At 37.7% G+C, this 14,493-nt stretch overlaps 1 protein-coding gene across 6 annotated transcripts in view; it reads right to left on the minus strand.

The window, feature by feature from the left end:
- Window positions 1–14,493, minus strand: part of LOC144960771 (atrial natriuretic peptide receptor 1-like) — a 292,912-nt gene that overhangs the window by 145,939 nt on the left and 132,480 nt on the right. For 5 of the 6 annotated variants that reach the window (XM_078894069.1, XM_078894067.1, XM_078894066.1 and 2 more), the window contains exon 2: window positions 11,509–14,493. This exon is cut by the window's right edge. The exons of the other annotated variant lie outside the window; for it this stretch is intronic. In XM_078894069.1, coding sequence (XP_078750195.1) covers window positions 11,509–14,493 — 2,985 coding nt within the window. The remainder of the gene's footprint in view (window positions 1–11,508) is intronic. 6 annotated transcript variants of the gene reach the window in all.

The raw sequence follows: 14,493 nt of genomic DNA on the forward strand, positions 1-14,493 counted from the left end.
CGGATGGCAATGTTATGAGCTTCTTAGCCAAGCGCATACTATCTATAGGGAATGAGATTAGCGGAAGAGTAGCGTCCCTTGATTGGACGTCACCTTACAGAGAGAACGTCAATTTGGTTTTGAAGTGTCTCAAGCCGCTTTCACAGGAATCGAGGACGAGAGACGCATGCGCACAACCAACATGACGTTCTCTCTCTAATAACGTTTCCGCCGGTGACGTCACAGACTATGAGTGACGTCCAATCAGGGGACGCTACTCCACCGCTAATCTCATGCCCTATAGTATTCTTCTTCTTCTTCTTCTTCTTCTTCTTCTTCTTCTTCTTCTTCTTCTTCTTCTTCTTCTTCTTCTTATTATTATTATTATTATTATTATTATTATTATTATTAATTATTATTATTATTATTTATTATTATTATTATTATTATTATTATTATTTATTATTTATTATTATTATTATTATTATTATTATTATTATTATTATTATTATTATTATTTATTATTATTATTATTTTATTATTATTATTATTATTATTATTATTATTATTATTATTATTATTATTATTATTATTATTATTATTATTATTATTATTATTATTATTATTATTATATTATTATATTATTATCATTATTATTATTATCATTATTATCATTATTATTATGATCATTATTATCATTAGTATCATTAGTATTACATGCTGGGGCATCGTGGTTCAGTCTTTGCTTCGTACCCGAAATGTACCGAGTTCGAATACCCGCCTCTTTGTGTGGCCTTGAACAAGTCACCTCGCCCTAGCTCAGATTGCTTGAACCAGAGACCTTCCGGGTCACTATGCAATGCCTTAAACACTCGACCACTTCACCACCACCCCCCCCCCCTTTCCCCCATCCTTTCCAATAGATCGCATATAATAATAGGAAAGAATTTGACGTCACTTGGCTCTTTTGTTACGGTTTTAGACAGCCATTGGGTGATTAATTCTCACTAAATTATGCTAAAAATAAACAGACTATAAACGTTAAAGGTTGCATATATAATACTCTTCAACAGTCGTAACGTCACTTCCTTCCTAATGACGCATGGTAACTTAGTAACACTGGCTCTAAACTATCGGAACAATGACGGACGCCCGTATGAAATATTTCTCCGGCGAGCATAAAAGCGTATCCAGAGGGAAAAAAAAAACCCCATAAATTTGATCATGTTTTGACTTTTACACATTCTGATCACAAGGCAAATGAAAAGTTCTACCCAGCATGAAGAATAGAAAGTAATGATTTTCTTTGTTTAGAATCAAGATGGCCGCGTTGCCGGGCGCGTGACATCAGACTACTGAATCCAATTGTGTGACTCTGTACATATAATTCGGCTGGCGGATGTTGTGAGAATTGTACACCATACGCATAGCATCAATAAAGAGTTATAAAACGTGATATGAAAGATTAATTCTGAATGATCTCGAGTCTATGAGAAAGTTGGGTAATTCGCTGTATGCCGTGCTCTGGAAAAACACATACTTGAAAATTTGACCAGAAAACCCGTCCTTCAAATATCGATCGATTTAAATGACTCTCACCTTGGCAAAAAAAAAAAAAAAAACAACTCGCAAACCTGTGACTTTAAAGAAGACATCGCGAAGTCCCAGGTTTGAAAATGTTTGCCAAGACGAGGGACATTTAAATCGACCGATATTTGAAGGACGAGTTTTCTGGCCAAATTCTCAAAGATGGCGTTTTATCCAGATTATTGCTGTATACATATTATCGTGCTTTGAAAAATAAACATTTAAAAAAATTTGGCCAGAAAAATCATCCTTCCATTATTGAACTATTCAAATAATGCTCACCTTTACAAAACCCTCTAAAACCCAGGACTTTGTGAAGTCCCAGGTTTGAGAGTTTTTGAGAGTTTTTTCATTTAAATTGATCGATATTTGAATGACGAGATTTCTGGCCAAATTTTTCAATACGTGATTATTTTTTTCCCCCAGAGTTTGGTTGTATATTCGTACTTAATCTAAACGGATAAGGAATTTTAGCATTGTGTGTATTTGATTAATTACTTAGGATGGTCAGAACATCTTAGTGTTATCCAGTATTACACAGTATATATGTATATGTATATGTATATATATATATATATATATATATATATATATATATAATATAAAGTAGAGAGAAGAGAGAGAAGAGAGAGAGAGTAATAGATAGAGAGAGAGAGAGAGAGAGAGAGAGAGAAAGAGTGAGAATGAGAGAGAGAGAGAGAAACACAGAGAGAGAGCGAGAGAGAGAGAGAAAGAGATAGAGAGCGAGAGAAAGAGAGAGAGAGATAGAGGGGGAGAGAGAGAGAGAGAGAGAGAGAGAGAGAGAGAGAGAAAGAGAAAGAGAGAGAGATAGAAATAGAGAGAGAGAAAGGGAGAAAGAAAGAAAGAGAAAGAAGAGAGAGAGAGAGAGAGAGAGAGAGAGAGAGAAAGAAAGAGAGAGAGAGGGAAACAGAGAAAGAAAGAGAGAGAGAAAGAGAGAGAGAAATAGAGAGAGAAAGAGAGAGAAAGAGAGAGAGAAAGAGAGAGAGAGAGAGAGAGAGAGAGAGAGAAAGAGAGAAAGAGAAAGAGAGAGAAACAAGGAAAGAGAGAGAGAGAGTGAGAGAGAGAGAAAGAAAGAGAGAGAGAGAGAGAACTTCTTAGCCAAGTGCATACTTTCTATAGAGTCTAGAACCAGCACAGAAAACTCTGTGTAAACGTTTAAAAATGTGATCGGGAAAATCGTGTGATAACTAGTCACCATTTGAGCGCGGTATAAAAACAATAACAATGATCAGAGAAAGGTCGAGTTCATTCACGTTATTGTTTATAAACAACTAACCATGGGTGTGCGAGCACGTGTGAAGGTGTGTCACAAATTCCATGTTCTGATTGGTCAAAAATCTATTAGTCTGATGTCACGTCGCCCAGCAACGGCGGCCATCGTGGATCTAAACAAAGAAAATATGTACTTTTTATTCTTTCATGTTGGCTAGAACTTTTCATTTGTTTTGTGATCAGAATGTGTAAAATTCAAAACATGATCAAATTTATAATGGGTTTTTTTTCCTCTGGATACGCATTTATGCTCGTCGGAGAAATATTTCATAAGGCCGTCCGCCATTGTTCCGATAGTTTAGAGCCAGTTACTAAGTTACCATGCGCCATTAGGAAAGAAGTGACGTCACGACTGTTGAATCCTATTCCTTACGAGCTCCATGTTGAAATGAATATCACACAAAAATAATTACTCAAAATGTTGTCCATTACAACAATGTTAAACTAGGCCCCATAGTTAATGGGGATCGGATGTCAGACCTGCATGTTAGGACACGTTGGTGGGTACAGTTTGAGATCGATCGACGCCTCGGGGACGGTTTTTATCCTGTCTGTATTAATTAGGAATAGGAGATGTAGAATTCTACTGAATTGAATCCAGACAAGAGATGAGTGGTATTGGCATCGTGTTTGAGGGTGGAGAACCACCATTATTAATCTTGATATAAATAGGTCTCTAAGAGGCATGGACACAAGGCGTGTAACCCGGATTTGGTGCCTTGAAATTGATGTTTCACCACGCACTAGAGATTCTAATACATTCTCATAACAGTAAGACATTGAGGTGATCTTAACTCACTCAACCCTAACACCGACTATATCCGTAGTTTACCCGGGGTTACTTTTACCCCATGCCTATTTATTACATTTTTCTGAGACAAACTATAGGCGTAGTATCAAAGCTAATGTTCTTAATTTTTACATGTCAATGGTTTTGACTTTTATACATTCTGATCACATGACATGTGTAAAAGTTCTAGCCAGCATGAAGAATAAAAAGTTCTCATTTTCTTTGTTTAAAACCAAGCTGCTGGTTTCTGGGCGGACGTGACGTCAGACTATTGAATCCTATTGGATCCAGTGCAGAGATGATGAGTTCAGAGTTGATACGGTTTGTAAGATTGCTCGACGCCTTGGGGACGGTTTTTATCTTGTCTGTATTAATTATGAATAGGAGATGTAGAATTGTCCTGAGTTGAATCTAGACAAGAGGTGAGTGCCATTGTCATCGTGTTTGAGCGTGTAGAACCACCTTTATTAATTGGATCCAGTAGTCTGATGTCAGAACCCCGACAACGGCGCGCATCTTGGTTCTAAACAAAGAAATCATTACTTTTTATCTTCATTTGCTAGAACTTTTCATATGCCTTGTGATCAGAATGTTGTAAACGTCAAAACTCATGATACAAATTTATGTGTTGTTTTTTCCCTCTGGATACGCTTTTATGCTCGCCGGGGAAATATTTCATACGGGCGTCCAACATTGTTTCGATAGTTTAGAACCAGTGTTACTAAGTTACCATGCGTCATTAGGAAGGAAGTGACGTTACGACTGTTGAAGAGTATTTTGATATAATTAGGTCCATACGAACCATGAGCACAAGGCGTGTAACCCGGCTTTAGTGCCTTGAAATTGATGATTCATTACACACGAGATATTTTTAATGAAACTAACCCTTTTGAAAACAAATGTGATGTCGCTGGGATCTTACCCGACGTATATAGTTCGAAGATGACGTCAATTAGGTCTTTGTTATTATTTTTTTTTTTGCCATCCGCGTTTATGAGTAATGCTCACTGAACTGTATTAACCTGACTATAAACGTTCATGGATACACACAGATTTGTGTGTTGGTCCGTTACACTTCCGGATGGCAATGTTATGAGCTTCTTAGCCAAGCGCATACTATCTATAGATTTGTTTTCAGGTCTGATAACCCAATTCATTATGGGCCCGTTGTTGTTTATGGAAATCAAAAAGTTTGTTTTCTTGTTTGATTCTTTTTATTTTTTTTTATTTTTTTTTTTGCTTGTTTTTAAAAATTGTTTATTTGTTTTCTGTTTTTTTTTTTTTAGTTATTGTTTATTTTATTTTTTGTTTTGTTTAATTTTTTTCTTTTTCTTTTTGCTTTTTTTCCCCTTATTGGTCGGTTTATTTTCTTTTTTTCTTTTGTTTTTTTGGTTGTTGTTGTTGGTTTTTTTTTCTATCCATTTGTTGTTAATTTTCTATCTTTCAGAAACAAATCATTTATTGATTATTCTAATCCAAATAATTTGGCCTTTATAAAAAAGGGTTCGTATTACAGTTTTTCACCTACGCATTTTCAAAATTATTATTATTATCTAGGATAGCAGTTTGATACGGTGGGTTACATATAAGATTGAACGACGCCTCAGCGTTGGTCTTAATTCTGTCTGCCTGTCTGTCTGTCTGTATTAATTAGGGTACGTGACGGAGATTGTCATTATCGAGAACTTGAAGAGAGATGAGTAGTGGCGTTAAAAATCAGGAGTGGGAGATGAGTGGAGAGAGGCGGCTAGTTAGTAAGATATATATATATATATATATATATATATATATAATATTATATATTATATATATATATATATATATATATATATGAGTGTTGGTAGGTACTCGTAGGTACGAAAGTGCTCGATAATGATGGTTAGAGCTAATATAAAATACAAATTGTCACTCGCATTATATGGCCGAGACGTTCGTTTCTGTGGGTTTATTCCACTTCCTCAGTCGGCGTAATGCTTAATGCATGGGGGCGAAGTGGCCGAGTGGTTAAGGCATTGCACTGTGATCCGGATGACCCGGGTTCGAGCCCCGCTTCAGGCACTTTCGTTTTTTTCCTTGAGGAAGATTATTAACCCCCAATTTGCTCACTGTGACAACATGGGTGATTCCTGTTGACATCAGACATCTTGTTTGATGAGTTATCTATATTCCTTCGTGGAATGCCTAGGCGACGGTATCTCACTGTGACAACATGGGTGGTTCCTGTTGACATCAGACATCTTGTTTGACGATTTATCTATATTCCTTCGTGGAATGCCTAGGGGACGGTATGTCACTGTGACAACATGGGTAATTCCTGTTGACATCAGACATCTTGTTTGATGAGTTATCTATATTCCTTCGTGGAATGCCTAGGGGACGATATCTAACTGTGACAACATGGGTGATTCCTGTTGACATCAGACATCTTGTTTGATGAATTATCTATATTCCTTCATGGAATGCCTAGTCGACGATATCTCACTGTGACAACATGGGTGATTCCTGTTGACATCAGACATCTTGTTTGATGAATTATCTATATTCCTTCATGGAATGCCTAGGCGACGATATCTCACTGTGACAACATGGGTGATTCCTGTTGACATTAGACATCTTGTTTGATGAATTATCTATATTCCTTCGTGGAATGCCTAGACGACGATATCTCACTGTGACAAAATGGGTGATTCCTGTTTACATCAGACATCTTGTTTGATGAATTATCTTATTTCCTTCATGGAATGCCTAGGCGACGATATATCACTGTGACAACATGGGTGATTCCTGTTGACATCAGACATCTTGTTTGATGAATTATCTATATTCCTTCATGGAATGCCTAGTCGACGATATCTCACTGTGACAACATGGGTGATTCCTGTTGACATCAGACATCTTGTTTGATGAATTATCTATATTCCTTCATGGAATGCCTAGGCGACGATATCTCACTGTGACAACATGGGTGATTCCTGTTGACATTAGACATCTTGTTTGATGAATTATCTATATTCCTTCGTGGAATGCCTAGACGACGATATCTCACTGTGACAAAATGGGTGATTCCTGTTTACATCAGACATCTTGTTTGATGAATTATCTATATTCCTTCATGGAATGCCTAGGCGACGATATATCACTGTGACAACATGGGTGATTCCTGTTGACATCAGACATCTTGTTTGATGAGTTATCTATATTCCTTCATGGAATGCCTAGGCGACGATATATCACTGTGACAACATGGGTGATTCCTGTTGACATCAGACATCTTGTTTGATGAGTTATCTATATTCCTTCATGGAATGCCTAGGCGACGATATATCACTGTGACAACATGGGTGATTCCTGTTGACATCAGACATCTTGTTTGATGAATTATCTATATTCCTTCATGGAATGCCTAGGCGACGATATCATAAGATCGGTGTTAAGGCGTGTTTTGAAAATAATTTGGGTGATATTGTGAGTTTTGTTCACTCGTAGAAATCATCGAGCCCAAAAAAAAATTGTTTACATGTGTGCTGTCCTCTTATAAGTATTCACGGCGTTGGTTACTACAAAGGGACATAATTTGGGATAACCGCATTCACGTAATTTGCGGTATAGCCATATGATTTGATATCATCATCATCTAGTCAGCTGATCCTGCGTAGGACGTTGCTTCCCGAACTTTCTTGCGAAACAGATTACGGTTTTCCGCCAGTCTACTTGCTTGAATTGTTGTCATTCCCAGCCATTCACAAATATCTTGTTCCCAGCTTCTTGTTGGTCTACCTCTTCCTCTCTTGCCGTCTACCCTTGTCTGCAGAATGTGCTTTTCTAATGATTCGTGGCGAGTGATTTGATATAGATAGAACGAATATGACGCCACCTATCGGGACCAAGCACGTCTGTTCCTGGCGAGAGTCACAACTTCGTCAATGGGCATGATATATCAATATTATCATCAATATCACATCGATATTACATCGATGTCATCAATATTCCCTTTCCATGTTATCAAGGTCATTGGTCACATTGGAATATATGCTCAAAGTGACCCAAATATATAAACTATAAACGTTCATGGATACACACAGTTTTATGTGTTGGTCCGATATAATTCCGGATGGCAATGTTATGAGCTTCTTAGCCAAGCGCATTCTATCTATATTCCCTTTCCATGTGCTCGAGGTCATTGGTCACATTGCAAAGTGTGCTAAAAGTGACCCAAATAGTGAAAAGTGTTCACATTTTTTTTAAAATCACGATTGATCATTTTGTTCAGCATGACACATGAATATGTTTACAACTTTCATAAACAAAGCAGCGTGTTTACATTTCTGAAGAAATATCCAATCGTTGGACGGCTGCAACAAATCATGTGATTGATGACTTGGATGGACAAAAACATGAATATAGATAGTTGGAAGATGACGTCACTCAGGTCTTTGTTATTGTTTTTTGCCATCCGCGTTTATGAGTAATGCTCACTGAACTGTATTAACCAGACTATAAACGTTCATGGATACACACAGTTTTGTGTGTTGGTCCGTTATACTTCCGGATGGCAATGTTGTGAACTTCTTTGCCCAGCGCAAACTATCTATAACTTAACGATGGCTAAGGCTCTACCAACGAATCTGTCGGAGGGAGGGGGGGGGGGTCCCCTGACGAGAGATGAGTATGGTTGATTTTAACCCTCACCTTACCAGCCATTTTCATGATTCTCCCCAAAACTGCACATCTAAATAACACACAAATATATTATTTATCACTCAAACACAATAGCAGTAAGTTCTGGTGATACATAATTTCTTTAGCAAAACATGTTCTACAACACAATGTAAATTTTCATTAAATTTTATGGTATATAAAAGAATTTTGAATAAGAATATAGTTGGTGTGAATGTGACGATTTTCCTATTGATAGTTCGAAGATGACGTCACTCAGGTCTTTGGTATTGTTTTTTTGCCATCCGCGTTTATGAGTAATGCTCACTGAACTGTATTAACCCGACTATACTATAAACGTTCATGGATACACACAGTTTTGTATGTTGGTCCGTTCTACTTCCGGATGGCAATGTTATGAGCTTCTTAGCCAAGCGCATACTATCTATAGATGGTAAGGAGAGGGTTAGAGAATGAAAAATTGGAGGGGATGATAGGGTTTATCGCCCTTTATTGTCTTAATAATAACGTTTGGTCCATAAGATGAATGAACGACTGGCCATAGCGTCTAACCCGGATGTGACATCTTGAACTCTATGGCCAATCCAGCAACAAGATACACTAATGTGTCATTAGGAAAAAGCGGTTGAGATTGTCTTCAGTTGGATCTTGGCGAGAATGAAATGTCTATGACACTCTTGATGCCGGATATATAGTGTTAGTGTTATGCCGTGTTCTATTATTATTATTATTATTGTTGTTATCAGTGGCGTGGCATGCTTACAGTTTAATGTGGTGCCAGACTCAGAAGAAAATGACATAAAACATGCTGTATTTGTAAATACAAAAGAAAGGGAAAAAATCTAAAGAAAAGACATACTCAAATAAGTAAGAGGTGGCATATACCATTTCTTAGGGTTTTTAAAAATGCTGTAATCGCTTTTTGGATGCGGTGCCAGGCACCAAATCAACCCATGTAGCCACGCCCCTGGTTGTTGTTATTATTATTATTATTATTATTATTATTATTATTATTATTATTATTATTATTATTATTATTATTATTATTATTATTATTATTATTATTATTATTATTATTATTAAATTATTATTATTATATTATTATTATTATTATATTATTATTATTTTATTATTATTATTATTATATATTATTATTATTATTATATTATTATTATTATTATTATATTATTATTATTATTATTATTGTCATAATCATGATCATTATTAAAAATATCATCTTTACTGCCATAATCATTATCACAGTCTTCATCATCAGCAACATCAACATCAACATCAACATCAACTTCAACATCAACTTCAACATCTCATCAATATGCTATGAAGATGTATGTTCTATACTAGTGTCATATATATGTGTTTATCAATTTATTTTTCTCAAAATTGTCAACAAAATTAGTAATTCTAATGCTAAACATTTTTTTCTATATATCAGCCTCCCAAATTGACCCAGAAACAATGGTATAAAGTAAAACAGAAAATGAAGTAGAACTTTTGTACCTAGAACACCCACCCCCTTTTTTTCCAGAAAGAGACACCCCCCCCCCCCCCCCCCCCCCCCCCCACCAAAAAAAAAAAAAAAAAAAAAAAAAGGCTAAAAATATTGTGAATAATTTTATCCAGAAAATTCGTCCTTGAAATCTAGATAGATTGAAATGTCCCCTCTATTGTCAAAAATTCTCAAACCTGAGACGCCTTTAAAAGTTTTCTTGAAAGTTCCCGTGTTGATTTTTTTTTTTTTTACAAGGTGAGTGTCGTTCCCATCGACATAATTGTGGCTATGTCGTCTACTGGGGTATGACACACGCTGTCGGATGGGAAGGTCCTGGGTTTGAACCTCGCTCGCTCGGTTCATAGTTGAGTCCTTCCTTGGAAAAGGCTCTTTACTCACATTATCTCACCGTACTCAGGTGTAAAAATGATTACCCGGCCTTTAACAGCGTTGTCTCTGTCGGAAAAAAAAAACAACAAGATTTCAATGTCCGCTAAAAGGCGTCTTGTCCAGTTCTACATGTCACGTGTTGCTGTTGGTCAGGGCGGTCCGGTCAGGGACCCCTTCTAAAGCTCTGCTTGGAACACGTTTAGTGGATATTTGCGCTATATAAAAGCTCAATAATGACCAAAATTGAGTCTATGGTTCTTTTTCTTCTTCTTCAAGTACCAAGTCTGTGCCAGACATCGGTGATCATGGTACGCCATTCATCTCTCTGATCAGATAACTTTAAGTACCAAGTCTGTGCCAGACATCGGTGATCATGGTACGCCATTCATCTCTCTGATCAGATAACTTTAAGTACCAAGTCTGTGCCAGACATCGTGATCATGTACGCCATTCATCTCTCTGATCAGATAACTTAAGTACCAAGTCTGTGCCAGACATCGTGATCATGGTACGCCATTACTCTCTGATCAGATAACTTAAGTACCAAGTCTGTGCCAGACATCGGGTCATGGTACGCCATTCATCTCTCTGATCAGATAACTTCAAGTACCAAGTCTGTGCCAGACATCGGTGATCATGGTACGCCATTCATCTCTCTGATCAGATAACTTTAAGTACCAAGTCTGTGCCAGACATCGGTGATCATGGTACGCCATTCATCTCTCTGATCAGATAACTTTAAGTACCAAGTCTGTGCCAGACATCGGTGATCATGGTACGCCATTCATCTCTCTGATCAGATAACCTCAGAAAACTAATATTACTCTTCTCTTTCTTTGTCACCTCCAACTGTTCAAACTACTCAAATATGATTTTCTTGGTCAACCTTTACTCTTTTTACTTTCTATCTTTCCTGTGAGAGCAAGATGTTCAATACATTTATGTTGATTTATGTGCCCTAAACATTGCATTTGTCTTTTTCTCATTGTACGAATGGTTACAATATAATAATAATATGTGACCCAACGTCTCAAAACGGTATTACGTCGGGATGGATCAGATGCTAAAAAGTCAAATTATAGTCAAACTGGTCAAAAATATAAAACATTGGTATTTAACACAGTAAAATATGATATTCCTTCTCCTCTATAAAGCAAACAAACTCAACTTAAGTCTGATATTTCTGGCTACAAATTCCATTTTCACCATCTTAATCATCCCGACTTAATACCGTTTAGAGAAGAGGGGTCACATATTACAAGTTACAGTTTGACAAACTCACCTGTACTCGTGTCAGCAGCTTGTACATAGCTCTGTCCCTGAAGGCTTCCACAAGAGCTCCTGCCGACAGCAAGGGAATTCCCTGGCGCCAGTACGGGGTGAACGTCGCTAGAGACGCCACTGCGTAGTCGCAGGCAGGCCCGACGAACACGTCCGACTCGTTTCTGACGTAAAGGTCAATACCCGCCAATGACCCTTGAACTTGGGAGCAGTTCGAGTTCCGGAAGACCATGCGTACGGAATAACCCGGAAGTGGGCCGTCCGGTGCCCGGATTTTCATGGCGGCGATTTCTAAGGCTGGTCTTGTTTTGTGGATGATCCAAGGGAAGCGACCCACGTAGGAGAGGATGACTCCTATTTTTAACGTTTTGTGGGAGTTGGGGTCGAAGTTTGAGTCGTCTGTGAAGATGGTTTCTTCGGGGCTCCATTTGGAGATGGATTTTAGTAGGAAGGATGATGGCGATGATGATGATGATAATGATGATGATGATGTTGTTGTTGTTGGTGTTGGTGTTGTTGTTATTGCTGATGGTGGTGGTGGTTGTTGTGAAACTTGGGATCTTTTAGAAATGGGGGATTTTGAGTGTTCTTGGAATGGATGGTTGTATAGATAGGGCTTTTTGTTTGGTGATGATGATGGTGATGATGATGATGATTGTGATGATGATGATGATGATGATGATGATGATGATGATGATGATGATGATGATGATGATGATGATGATTGTGATGATGATGGTGTTGACGATGATGATGATGGTGTAGGCAAAGCTAGTGAATTTGATGTTGAGCTCATGGACGCTTTTGACAATGGAGAGGAGGGGATATTTTGTGAAGAAGAAGAAGAAGATTGTTGTCGCATTTGTGCTGGAGATGATTGGGGGGATATTTCATGAGGTTCAGGCAACTTCTGTGTCTGTAAACTCTTCGCACTATCTGCTTCGGAATAAGACACATCATACTCTCTTTCAACGGATCGTTTTGGTCTATTTTTACCCATTTCATCCCAAAGGCTTCTCTCATCGCCAGTATCCCCCACGCTATTTTTAAACTTCGTATCCTTCAGAAAAGGTCTCGCTGACAATTCTTCATCTGACTTCAACTCAGGGTCAAGGTCGGTTATCCCGTCTAGATCGTTACCGAAGTCTGGATGAAAACTATCAAAATTGGCGTTGTCATTTGACTGGAAAATTCCATTTGGGCCGAGGTCAAGGTCAACATCATCGAAGACCAACTGATCAAGAGATTCGATTTTCCCTGTCTCTAAGCGAGACGATTTTCTATCGCCGAATAATGGGTTTGAAATTTGGTCCATCAATAAATTTGCTTCTGCCATTAAATTATTATCACTGTCTGTACTTTCATGTTTAGTACCTTCTTTTAAAATGTCACCGTAAATTTTAGGCTGAATCATTTCGTCAATCTGTTTCCTTATTCCCATTTCGCTAACATGATTATCTTTTCGTTTCGTCTGCCTCTTTGAATTCATGTTTTTATGGTCACCATCAGAATAGCGTTTGTTTACATTCGTCGTCGCGTCGTCTCGCCTATCCTTTGATCGGGCTGTTGTTCTATTGGGTCGATATAGCCGTTTCTTGAACTTTTCTGTTGTAAAGTATTTGGAATGACGTTTCGTGCTCCGGGTCGAATAGACACTTGAAGGAGGGGTCGAGTGAAACAGAAGACTGTTTCTGGGTTTAGAGGGTTTCAAAGTCGAATCTATTTTTTCATCTTTGTCTTTTCCTCTCTTTCCAATTTTATTTCTTTCATCTTCAAACGACCACTTTTTAATGTTCTCAACTTTTCCTGACTGTGCCCATTTTCGTTCAGGTTTTCTTTCGACATTTTCATCACTAATCAAAATATCAGAATTTTCTGGTCTATCCAAAGACAGAAGGTCACGTTCTGCCTCAGTATCTTCCAGACTTTTATCGTTTTCATGTCCATCTCCCACGTCCTTGACCTTGTCATCCGATTCAACATTTCTATGAAGCGAAACTGAAAGCAACCTTCTTCGCGGAGCAAACGTGACGTAATCGTCTAACATAAACTCACTGTCAAGGTCAATTATTATTCCATTCGACCTTGAACTATCCAGATCTTCACCATAGACGTCAGATTTATAATTCGAGGAGACCGGACTTTCAGTATTGATCCGCGAATATAAATGATCATCAATATAATCATCAATATAATCATCATCAGTACCACGTGTGTTATTTGGGGTTTCATCAATATTCTTACTGGAGTTCAAACCACCAGACTTGAAATCTAATTTCTGTGAAGGCATAACCATGACGTCATAGCTTGTAAGACCACTCGTCTCTTCACGCATGCTCGTATTCCAACCATCACTTCCTCTTATCAGTGCCTCTCCATCAAAAGTTGTTGTGCTCACGGTAACAAGACATCTATCAGACTCTATATCTCCCTTTCCTTCAACTAGACCAACATCAATCATTTGATTACCAATCCAACCTTTCCGACAATCATTGCAATCCGTATCAATCCAATTGATTGTCGAGACTGTTTCTGGCAATCTAACATCAATATCTTTATTTTTATTAGACTTCTTATAATCATAGAACTCAAATTTGTTGCCATATGGCAATTCGGTAAACGAGGTGCTACATTCAAAGCTGTAATGATTTTTACACCGAGCCATTTGACTTTGACTGAAATCACTGAAATAAGCAGGACACTTTTCACTTTTGTCTACATTTTTTGTTGTTACGTTTCCAACCAGAAGTGACGATTCTACATAGTGTGAGTATTCATTAGATTTAGTTCCGATTTTGGCTATGTCTGTGTTAGAAGAAACGGTTTTACTCACACATGACGTTCGTTGCACGTGAACACCAAATGTCATTTTCAAAATCCCATCAGATGTGCACATATTGACCTCATCAATCAGCTGTTTTCGTTTCCCAATCATGTCACCATTCGCATTTCCTGTTTTCGCATTGGTGCACATTTTTCGGAAATT

The sequence above is a fragment of the Berghia stephanieae genome, chromosome 15, assembly GCF_034508935.2.
Source record: "Berghia stephanieae isolate SIO BIC M18660-M18661 chromosome 15, UCSD_Bste_1.3, whole genome shotgun sequence".
Taxonomy (NCBI): Eukaryota; Metazoa; Mollusca; class Gastropoda; order Nudibranchia; family Aeolidiidae; genus Berghia; species Berghia stephanieae.